Here is a 12,331-nt window from a genome sequence, read left to right as displayed (position 1 = left end):
TATACTGGTGGATAGGGGTGGGCGATATGGCCTAAAATCTATATTGCGATATAATTTTAAGCATGTGCGATATGCGATATATATTGCGATATATTGTTTTCTATATTTTGGGGGGGCGTGTTTAAACTTTTTTTAACTTTTTATTTAATAACTATTAGTCTCCTTAAGGGCTAGAACGTAGAACCCTTGTCATATTCACCCTAATAGAGCTCTATTAGGGTGAATAGGACTTTACACTCTCCCTGCTGCCCTGTGCTTTGTGCACACAGCAGCAGGGAGCTGATCCCCCTCCCCTAAATGGTGCCATCCACAGATCCCCCCCTCCCCTAAACGGTGCCATCCCCAGATCCCCCCCCACTCCCCTAAACGGTGCCATCCCCAGTTCCCCCCCTCCCCTAAACGGTGCCATCCCCAGTTCCCCCCCTCCCCTAAACGGTGCCATCCCCAGTTCCCCCCTCCCCTAAACGGTGCCATCCACAGATCCCCCCCCTCCCCTAAACGGTGCCATCCACAGATCCCCCCCCCCCCCCCCCCCGACGCTCACAGGAATACATTTAAAAACTAATCAGTAACTTTAACTTTATTCATTGGTGATCTCTTTACTGTATACCTTACTAGGTCTTAGCTCCGATAACAGCAGGCAGTGCGGGGGGGCGGCGCTCACTCACTGACGTCACGCGCCTGCGCCGCCTAGTGGGAGGAGCAGGCGCGTGACATCAGTGAGTGAGCGCCGCCCGCCCGCACTGCCTGCTGTTACCGGAGCTAAGACCTAGTAAGGTATACAGTAAAGAGATCACCAATGAATAAAGTTAAAGTTACTGATTAGTTTTTAAATGTTCTACTGTCAGCGGCGTAGCCCTGTATATTCTAACTAACCCCCAGGCAAGCGTCCCTGTCACCATGGGAACGCCTGGGGGTTAGAATATACCATCGGATTTGAGTTTTCACGCGCTCACTGAGATCGTGAAAACTCAATGATTTACTGTCAGTCCCTCCCCTCCTCCTCTTGTCATTGGTGGTCAGCGGCAGCCGCGCACAGTGGGGAGGGAGGGACTCCCTCCTTCTCCACTGTGCCCAGTGTGCCGGTTCAGGAGAAGATGGTGGGCGCAGAGAGCGCGATCATATCGCGGTCCGGCGATATAGGCGATATGCTCAAAATCCATATCGTGGCACAAATTTATATCGCATATCGCCTATATCGTCTATATCGCCCACCCCTACTGGTGGATAAAACAAGACTGAACACAAGATCTTCACAGCCTTCTACAGATCATAGCGGACATTTCATGAGACCTTATCTCCATCTACCTGATCATCCTGTGGGACATTGTGATGTTCTTCTGAACCATCCTGTGGAAGAAGAGGACTGGGACATCTCTCCGGTGTTCTTCTCTCTTCCTTAACTGTAGGAAACACATCCAGTGACTGAATTCATTCCTTACATACAGATAATGAGAGGACGTGTGTACTTAGTCATGTCTATTACCTGGTGATGTGAGGGGCCAGTGATCCTCCATCATGACGTCCTTATCTCCATCTACCTGATCATCCTGTGGGACATTGTGATGTTCTTCTGAACCATCCTGTGGAAGAAGAGGACTGGGACATCTCTTCGGTGTTCTTCTCTCTTCCTTAACTGTAGGAAACACATCCAGTTACTGAATTCATTCCTTACATACAGATAATGAGAGGACGTGTGGATTTAGTTATGTCTTTTACCTTGTGATGTGAGGGGCCAGTGATCCTCCATCATGATGTCCTTGTACAGATCCTTGTGCCCTTCTAAATACTCCCACTCCTCCAAGGAGAAATAGATGGTGACATCCTGACACCTTACAGGAACCTGACAACACAATGGCACAGTCATCACCCAGATCCCTTTATAGCGTTCCTGTATAATGTCCCAGCATTTCCAGCAGTGTCACCTCTCCAGTCAGCAGCTCAATCATCTTGTTAGTGAGTTCCAGGATCTTCTCTCTAGTGATTTCCTCATGTATCAGGGGGTGAGGTGGAGGTCCTGCGATTGGGCTCAGGGTTCTTCCCCATCCTTCAGACATAGGGACCTGACAGCGCCCACTAGAGGTCTTCTTCACTACTGTGTAGTCCTGGTTATGGAGAGACACAGTAATAAATATCACTCCATACATTTCCAGAGTCCCTCACCTCTCCAGTCATGTCCATCTGTTAGTAACATAGATAAGATGATGTAATGTGACATCATCAGAATCTCTCACCTCTCCAGTAAGCCGGAAGAGGATCTCTAGAGTGAGATTTATTATACTCTCTGCCATCTTGTCCTTGTCCTTATCCATCCTTGACGGGTCAGTCAGGAGAAGGATCTTATATAGGAGATATCCACTGAGCGGATCCTATATTGTAGGAACCTGTATGGAAAGAAGATGAGACGATGTAAAATCCTACAAAATCCCATGTAAAATACAATTACTGGAGATAATAAGAGGAGACGTCGAAGGAGATAATAAAGCTGTAATCTGGTAGATGACATCATAGATCCAGAGCTCAGACTACCCTCCTCCTATCAGCTGGGATCTCAGGATTTACCCCAAATACAGATCGTCTTGAGGATAATAAACGCACAGTCCTGAGCACTGAGATTGTAGCGGTGGAATTCTGGAAATCACAGGATAAATAGATATGTTAATGATATGCAAATGAGAAAAAATGGAAACAAAATATTGAAAACCTCTGGATGTATTCAGTATGGAGTATGAGCTCCAGGCGGAGAAATCCCCGCACTTACACACCTCGGCCGCTATCAGTGAGGTTATTAATGGTTGTCTGAGGAATGTTCTGCCATGTCTACATCTCACCTCCCGATGAGGGAGAAGACCAGACGGGAGGATAGCGCACTGCGGCACAGAAACAGTTGTCAGCGGGACATACCTCAGCCGTTCTGGGACTGCAGGAAAACCACCAAACTCTGGGACTGTCCCACCGGATCTGGGACAGTTAGGAGGCAGTCTCACCACTGCACCTTCACTGCTGGAAAGAGCCTGAAGAAGGGACTGGAGGGCAGTGTCTGCCCCAGAGGGAGAGCGGATCCGGGGAGAGGGCTGGTAGTGGAGGGGTTAATGATGCCTCTGCCCCAGTAATCCTGACAGACAATGGCGGTGACTGTACACATACCTCCATCTGCACCGCTGGACACTACCTGTATGGGGGACGGGGAAGCTAGTGGGCTAAAGGACCTTTCATGATGTCATGATCATGTGATCATGTGTGGGAGGAGTCAGAGTCCAGGCTGTTCTGCTGGAGGATGTAAAGGACCTATGATGATGTCATGACAATGTGATCATGTGTGGGAGGAGTCAGAGTCCAGGCTGTTCTGCTGGAGGATGTAAAGGACCTATGATGATGTCATGACCATGTGATCATGTGTGGGAGGAGTCAGGCTCCAGGCTGTTCTGCTGGAGGATGTAAAGGACCTATGATGATGTCATGACCATGTGATCATGTGTGGGAGGAGTCAGAGTCCAGGCTCTGTTCCCTTATGAGCAGGCAATAGAGATGTGTGCGCTTCATGAGTCAGATTTGCACAGAGGTCTCTCCCAAGGAAGGAGATCCATCTCACTAGCGCCACCCTGTGGAAATGATTCCCTAGGAGTCAGAATCCAATTTTTCAATAAGTCATGGGGATATCCATCCGTGGACAGCTGTTTTGTGGTGCTTGCCTTTTGTCATGTTAGCTCATAGGGAGCCACTTCCACAGGGTGGCACTAGTGAGATGGTTCTCTTTCCTTGGGAGATAGCTCTTTGCAGGCTCGGACTGGCCCACAGGGGCACAGGTGAATCCCCCGATGGGCCCCTGTGCAAGGTGAGCACCTAGTCCCCCACTCCCTGCACAAGTGGCCCAGTAGGCTGACATATAATTAGGCTGGCTGAGATGCTATACACTACATTGCCTATGTCCATATAAAACTGGTTAGTATGGGCAGGTAGTATATGTGTCGCAGGGAAATGATGAAAATTGAGATTTGCTCAATTCACGGAAGATGATGTTCCCTAAAGAAAGTAAGTGATTTGATCATCAAACACCTTAACTGTTTTAGTGAAAAGTTTCATATTGTTGATAATATAATAATAAAATGAAATAATATTGTCTAGATATTAAAAGTATTTATTTAGTTAACCATGCATTAATAAATGTAGAGTAGGTAATACAACAACCAGGAGTGTGCCCCACAGAAATATGCCTGGCTGTGTCCCCCTGACAGAATAGTATATACCTAGAATCAGGGGCGTCGCTAGGGCCTTTTATCAGCGAACTGTGAGAGTTATGGGATAAAGGACCTTTGATGACATCATCACCATGTGACCAGTAACATAGCAATACTGGTCACATTACTGGTCACATGTCTATGAGGTAATGAAAGGTCCTTCGACTGCTTTCTTTTTTTTCCAGGACTCCTTACTTGAACCAAATCACTTACTTTCTTTAGGGAAATCACCCCACAGAGATGTTATTTTAAACATTTTCCGTAAATTGATCATCTCCATTAGGGATTTGATCAAATCTCCATTTTCATCATTTCCCTGCGACAGAACTCTTACTACATGTGATAACTGTATATGATTTGTACAGGCACTGTGTTGCCGACTTATTACATTGTAATTGCTCTATTTTTGGTGCATTTATGCTTACTGACAAACTCAGAAAACTCAAATAAAGATTATTGTTGAAAAACAACAACTGATTTTACAAACTTTGTTAACCCTTTAGGTGTTCCACAAGAGTTATTGGCAAATGGAGATTAAATTTAAGAATTTAAATTTTTTAGCAAATTTTCCATTTTAATCAATTTTTTCCAGTAACAAAGCAAGGGTTAACAGGCAATCAAAACTCAATATTTTTTGCCCTGATTCTATAGTTTGCAGAAACACCCCATATGTTGCTGTAAACTAATGTACGGGCACATGGCAGGGCGTAGAGGGAAAGGAGTGCTGTGTGGTTTTTAGAAGGAAGATTTTGTTGGACTGGTTTATTTACACCATGTCCCATTTGAAGCCCCCCTGATGCACCCCTAGAGTAGAAACTCCATAAAAGTGGCCATCAAAATCTGCCTTCCAGAATCCATATGGCGTTCCTTTCCTTCTGCGCCCTGCCGTTTGGTCATACAGCAGTTTACGACCACATATGGGGTGTTTCTCTAAACTGCAGAATCAGGGTAATAAATATTAAGTTTTGTTTGGCTGTTATGTTAACCCTTGCTTTGTTACTAGAAAAAATGGATTAAAATGAAAAATTTGCCCAAAAATTGCTGTTTTGGCACCGTTTTTTTTTAATGACCGCCTCATAGAACTGCAGGACTGTCCCTGTGTTGCCAGCGCTCTGGGACAGCACAACAGAGTTGTACAAGGCAACCTTTACCAAGTAGACCGCAACTTTTTGCACCATGCCCGGGTTTCGCGCTTGTCGTTATATGGCTTGAGGACTTGATCAGAGAGATCAACTCCTCCCATATACCGATTGGGGGGACATTCTGGGGGTTTAATACGGGAATCTCGCCCCTCCTTCACAAGAAACTTTAAAGTGTACCCTGAGGTACTCTCACAAAGTTTGTTCAGCTTCACTCCATACCTCGCCCGCTTAGAGGGAACATACTGGTGGAAAATGAGTCTCCCCTTGAAAGCAATGAGAGACTCATCAAACGCGACCTACCTTTTAGGTACATAGGCCTCCACAAATTTGGCCCCAAAGTGATCGATGACTGCCCTGATTTTGTATAGGCGATCATACACAGGATCACCTTGGGGGGGGGGGGGGGACAATGCAGGCATTTCTGAATGGCCTCAAAAGGGGAGCGTGTCATGGCCGTACTGTAAAGTGGGGTCTGGTTGAGGACGTCCCCACTCCAGTAATGCCTGACACTGGGTTTTAAGACTAGGCCCATGTGCAGCACGAGGCCCCAAAACGTCCTCATTTCGGCTGCACTGACCGGAGTCCAGCCACCGGGCCTAGCCAAAAAGGAGCCCGGGTGTTGAGCAATGAACTGTTGGGCGTACAGGTTCATCTGCTCCACCATCAGATTCACAAAGTGGTCACTGAAAAAAAGACTAAAATAGTCATATTCAGTGAAGCCCACTGTGGGAATCTGGATTCCTGGTTGGCCAACAAAATTAGGAATCACAGGCTGAAAATCCTCTGGGGTACACCATGCAAGTTCACCGGTCGGGGGCTCAGGTGGACTTATCTGGTGGGCCGGAAAACTAGTACGAGCCCCAGAACTGCTCGTACTAGTGTGGGCCACAGGGTCCCTGGCATGGCAGTCCCTTTGCTCCGCCTGGCGGCGTATTATCACACCACCGATTGCCATCCTATTCCAGGTTATCGGGTCACCAGAGACCCGAATAACCCGGAAACGTAGCAAACCGCAGGTCTGAATTGACCTGCGGTTTGCTGCAATCGCCGATATGGGGGGGTCACAGGACCCCCCTCGGCATTGTCAAGCGTGCCTGCCGAATGATTTCAGCAGGCACTCTTTTCTGATCACCGTGCGCGGCGCGGCAGTGATCGTAAATACACATGACGTACCCGTACGTCATGTGTCCTTAAGTACCAGGGCATCATGACGTACCGGTACGTCATGTATCCCCAACAGGTTAAGGAGATCTTGACATCTATGCTGCCTGCTCTACACAGCTCTGCACAAAATGTAGGAGGTGGTGAAATCTCAAGCATCGGCTGCTCCTGGGGTACACCTTTTGGGTCTTCTTGATGTGGAGTAGTGGTAACTGTCATAAGCAGCGCTCCACCCCTTTGCACACTAATACTGCCCCCATGTTCGTAGATCCACACATGGTCAGCCATGTCAACAGCCTGAAGAAGGGCACCAGATATGGGGCCGAAACGTTGCACTAAGCACTAATTGTAACAGCGGCTGCCGTGCGCCGCTGTTCCCCTGCTTATCGTTGCAGTCCTGGGCACTGTGTTCAGCGGTGATCTGAGGCCAGTGCTTCCCATTCACCGCTGCAGTCCTGGGCTCTGTCTCTGTAGGTACTGTGGTTCTGGGATCCGCTCCACAGTTTCCTCTCAGCCCTGGCTACAGCATGCTGGCTGCTTGTTTCTTAAGGGCCGGAGCGCTTCATTTCCTGGGCTTTATAGGTGAGGTCATGTGACCTCGCTGATCAATCCTAGCCCTGCTACACATACATAAGTGGCCCACTTCCCTTCACAGATGCCTCAGTGTCAAGGTCCTTGTGTCCTGCTTTAGTTCCTGATAACCACTTGTGTTCCTGTGTTCCTGACTCGTATTGTGTTCCTGGATTCTGCTACCCATCTGATCCCTGCCTGCTTGCCTTGACTTTCCTGTTGCCGACCCAGATTCCCTGACCTGTACCTGTGGTGCCTGCCCTGACCTTTTGCCTGTCTGACTATACCTCTACCTTATCCTTCGGTCCTGCACTGTTGCTCCTGGTAACAACCCTGCCTGCTGACATCGCTTGTACTTGTACCGCCTGGACCAGCTGCCTCATGTCCTATCCTCCTCAAGACATAGTGACCTGGTGTTCCCCTCGGGAAAATCTATTCCCACCATCAGGGGTACTGTGAAGAATCGAGGGGTCTAATGGTCATTAAACAAATAAGAACATTCCTAAATATAATTAATAAAAAATAAAAAATAAAACAGTGTAATTACAATGTCCTGGCATCATATGCTAATCAATCAACTCCTCTGAAAGAGTTGCCGCCAGACAGCTAAGTTGCCGCAGTAAGCTCTCGGTATACCTAGCAGCACTACGTCATTTTCCCTACACTGGCCAGGGGTATCATAAATGAATGAACGGTTTGGTTCTAAGCCTGGAGATCTGCTATGACTAACTGTAACTACATGACCGACGACAACATCTCAGAGCAGGAAGATGAGGGCAGAGAGCATGGAGTGAATCAGCCGAGAGGGGCTCTGCATGTCCGATCAGATCAGCGCTCATGATGTACCAACTTCCCGGTACGTCTTTCCCCAGCATGCCTCCAACTGCTGTGTATGACGCTGGAGACCGGCACACTTTGATCTCCAACCTCCTGATTGCAAAGAATGCATAAACTATGGCTGTCAGGGTATGTTATCCCTGTGTAGGGGCAAGATCAGCATTGTAAATAAGCAGGTTTTGTAGACTGCTGGGAGAGACAGAAAGCTGAACAACCATGAAGTTACTAACTAAAGGCCTATGCCCACGACCGTAAGGGTTCCGTGTCTGTATATACACACACGCACATTTCACCTGTATTGGATGAACTATATATACAGTATAATCTGTATTATTGGTTAATCCTTTTTCTATGTGCATGTACGTGGAAAGGATTTCTCACCAAACGGCATACCTGAAAGTCAAGGTGATCACATGTAATGTCCCACTAGGTAAAGGTGGGCACTACACAAGGGTTAATGTGTTTATTGCATTTACTGTCATGTGTTGTATTTCCCTCCCAGACGTTAGGGGGAGCTAGAGAGCCCTAGATATATATAGGAAGGCCCGGACAGGGGAGAAGTAGTGTATGCCAGGGAACTAGAAGCGACACCTAGTCAACCTGAAGCTCCTGAGGCTAACCTTAGCTCAGTAGAGACACCCCAGTAGTCGGAGTGCACCTCCTGGGAGAAACCTGCAGTCACCTATCTAATCCAGCAGAGAATCCAGCTCATAAGCAAAGGTACTGTAATAGTTAAAGCAAGTGCCAATACTGGAGTAAGGAATTCATATACCAAGGATTTAAGCCAGCAATTAGGCATCCGGGCCTTGGGATCCAGCCAGCTAGAATAGCTGAGGGGATAGAGCAGCATTGTACTGCAAAGCATTAACTGTATACCCTCCAAGTATCTTGCAAGATTGAAACCTGCTGTGCTGTGAAGTAAACCTGCTGTGCATTTGTACTATAAAGGACTGCATCATTATCACCTACTGCAACTGTCTGTATAAAGTTGGACTGTTTCCTAAAGTAAAGCAACGTTTGGTTTACCACCTGTGTACTCCATTAATCCTCCTGCAAATCGGTGTGCCACCGTTACAGGCATTGGCGTCACGATTCTTAAAGGGACCTTGCCTCAGGCACTCAAAACACCTGCAATATCCAGGGCACCTCACCCAACATCAGGCCAGGTCTCTCTATACAGAGTGTGCCCCAGAGGAACTTGTGTCTACCTCTCATTCACTGCCGCATACCTGCCCAGGGTTCTCCTCCAAAAAAGTGAGTAACCCTCGATTGCCCATAACCGTGACCTCACTGTCGCTATACCCTGCAGGTCTGGCGTGCTGCATAAATTGGCGTCACGAACAGGATACGATCATATCCGCGCCATTATCTCTCAGCTGTTCTTTTATAGTCGCAATATTGGCGTTGCATTCAGTGATGGAGATGAATAGATGTTCAAGCATCAGGACTATAAGGTCCAGCGAACATTTATTGAGAATATTCGCAAAACGGGTACAATAGTCCACTTTATCACAGAAAAGAGTTGGTCTTAAATTGACTCGCAGACCCCGTGGTATCTTTTGAGTGCGGTGATATTCAGCCAATGTTGCCGCATGTAATTCAAGTGAAACAAGGTGTCTCGCCTCCTTAATCAGGCTCCTGCTCTTTAGCTCAGTAGGAGGGATTTTCAGAAAATCAGAGGGAGCGATAATTTTCGACACAATGTCTCGTGCCTCATCCTCTGTATAAGCAAAGGTACTCATCTGATGTTTGTTGATGCAGGTGTGCTCGTTCCTGAAGGCTGTATAGATTCTAGTAGAAAGCAGGGTGGCACTACCTTCTTTAAATTCGCGGTGCACGTGTCCGTGGAATGGCGTCCAAACAAATTTATTTAGTCACATATTCAAGTCAGTTCCTTAGTGTTTCATTTATGTATAAATAGCTGGAGTGTAAGATGTTTCATTGCAGTCTGATGAAAGCACACCTGTGCTGAAACGCGTCACTATGCCACTTGAATATGTGACTAAATAAATCTACAAAATTGTGATCTACATCTCTGCGAAGTGCCGGTCTTCTTCTCTGAAACGTTTGTTTGGACGCCATTCCACGGACACGTGCACCGCGAATTTAAAGAAGGTAGTGCCGCCCTGCTTTCTACTAGAATCTACTTCGAATACCTCGTCATGCCTTTTGGTCTTTGCAACGCTCCAGCCTTTCATCCTCAGTATAATGGACAGACCAAACGCACAAACCAGACTTTGGAACAATACCTTCGATGTTATATCTGTCACTTACAGGATGACTGGGTTGACCTTCTTCCAGTGGCTGAATTTTCTTACAATAATTCCCAAAATGCATCAACCAGACAGACCCCCTTCTTTGCAAATCTGGGTTACCATCCGAACATTCTCCCCAAAATTTCCTGTTACTTCGCCTATACCAGCAGTGGCGGAAAGAATTTCCATAATTCAACAAAATTTGCTACTACTAAGAGAGACCTTAGAGAGTGCTCAGGAGAATTATAAGAGGGCCGCTGACAAATTCTGTAGACCAGCACCAATGTTTAGAGTGGGCGACAAGGTATGGCTTTCTACGAGGAATTTAAAAATTAAGGTCCCCTCACCAAAGCTGGGACAGAAGTTTATTGGGCCCTACAAAATCATGGGCATAATCAGCCCAGTGGTCGTTCGACTTAAACTCCCACGATCCATGAGGATACATCCTGTCTTCCACGTGTCCTTACTTAAGGCTGCAGTGCCCAATCTGTTTCCTGAACGTACCCTTCCTCCTCCCGAAGCATTGAAGATAGATGGACAGGAGCAGTTCGTGGTAGAAGAGATTCTGGACTCTGGGATTTTCAGGAATCAGCTACAGTACCTAATCAAATGGCAGGGGTACGGATCTGAAGAAAATTCCTGGGAACCAATAAACAACATCAATGCTCCTCGAATGATTAGACAATTCCATCAAACACATCATGGAAGACCAAGTCAGGTCCCGTCCAGAGGCCGCTGTTGAGGTGGGAGTAATGTCAGAAACCACCCTGATATAGTTCACTTTGCCCTCAAGCTTGCCCTCAGTCAAGATGGTGGATTATGTGTTTCCTGGTTGCCATCTCACTTCCTGTTTCTGTGTCAGAAACCACTCTGATATAGTTTACTTTGTCCTCAAGTTTGCCCTCAGTCAAGATGGTGGATTATGTGTTTCCTGGTTGCCACCTCACTTCCTGTTCCTTTTTAAACTGGCCAGACCTTCCTGTCTTTGCTAGAGTATTGTGTTTGGCTTTTAGTCCGCAATCCTTTTGCTGGAACTCACTCCTCCGTGTGTTCTGTGCCCTAGCGGTTCTCCCTGCTACCTCCTGTTGCCGACCCGGACTGTCCTTGGACCTTCGTACCTGCTTGCCGCCTGACCTGACCTTCTGCTCGACTACCTTTCCTGCCAGCTTGCCGCCTGCCCTGACTTCTGCTAATCCTGACCTCGGTTCTTGTCTACAGACTCTGCCTCATCAGTGCAGGGCACAACAACGTGGGTTCTGCTACATCCGTACTATATATACTCTGCTCCCAAGTCCTGGCCATCGGATTCCAGTTCTGTTGCACCAGTATCGTGACATTATTTCTGTGAAGGGGGCACAGAGGGAATTACTACTACAAAGTGGCACAAAGGGCATTACTACTATGAAGGGGGCGCAATGGGCATTACTACTACAAAGGGGGCTCAATGGGCATTATTACTGTAAAGGGGCACAGAGGGCATTGCTAATATAAAGTGAGTGCAATGGGCATTACTACTATGGAAGGGGCATAATGGGCATTACTATTATGGAGGGGGCACAGAGGGCATTACTACTACACAGGGGCACAGATGGCATTATTACTATTAAGGTGGCACAATGGGCATTATTACTATGGAGGGGGCACAGAGGACATTACTACTACAAAGGGGTACAAAGGGCATTATTACTATTAAGGTGGGACAGAGGGAATTACTACTGTAAAAGGGCACAGATAGCATTACTACTATAAAGTGGGCATAATGGGCATTACTATTATGGAGGGGGCACAGAGGGCATTACTAATACAAAGGGGCACAAAGGGCATTATTACTATTAAGGGGACACAATGGACATTATTACTATAAAGGGGGCACAGAGGGCATTACTACTACAAAGGGGCACAGAGGGCATTAACACTATGAAGGAGGCAAAATGGTCATTATTACTGTGAAGGAGGCACAAAGGGCATTACTACTATAACAGCGTTGCAATGGGAATTACTACTATGGAGTGGGCACAATGGGCATTACTATTATGGAGGGGGCACAGAGGGCATTAATACTACAAAGTGTGCAGCACGCCAGACCTGCAGGGTATAGCGAAGCGAGGTCACGGTTATGGGCAATCGA

The 12,331-nt window shown here is 47.1% G+C and overlaps 1 protein-coding gene across 1 annotated transcript in view; it reads right to left on the bottom strand.

The window, feature by feature from the left end:
* Positions 1–10,112, bottom strand: part of LOC121005787 (zinc finger protein OZF-like) — a 30,414-nt gene extending 20,302 nt beyond the window's left edge. Inside the window, exon 1 of the mRNA XM_040438552.1 lies at positions 10,105–10,112. Coding sequence (XP_040294486.1) covers positions 10,105–10,112 — 8 coding nt within the window. The remainder of the gene's footprint in view (positions 1–10,104) is intronic.
* Between the last annotated feature and the right edge of the window lie 2,219 nt (positions 10,113–12,331).

Source organism: Bufo bufo, chromosome 6 (assembly GCF_905171765.1).
Source record: "Bufo bufo chromosome 6, aBufBuf1.1, whole genome shotgun sequence".
Classification (NCBI taxonomy): domain Eukaryota; kingdom Metazoa; phylum Chordata; class Amphibia; order Anura; family Bufonidae; genus Bufo; species Bufo bufo.
This window is presented reverse-complemented; position numbering and strand designations above follow the sequence as displayed.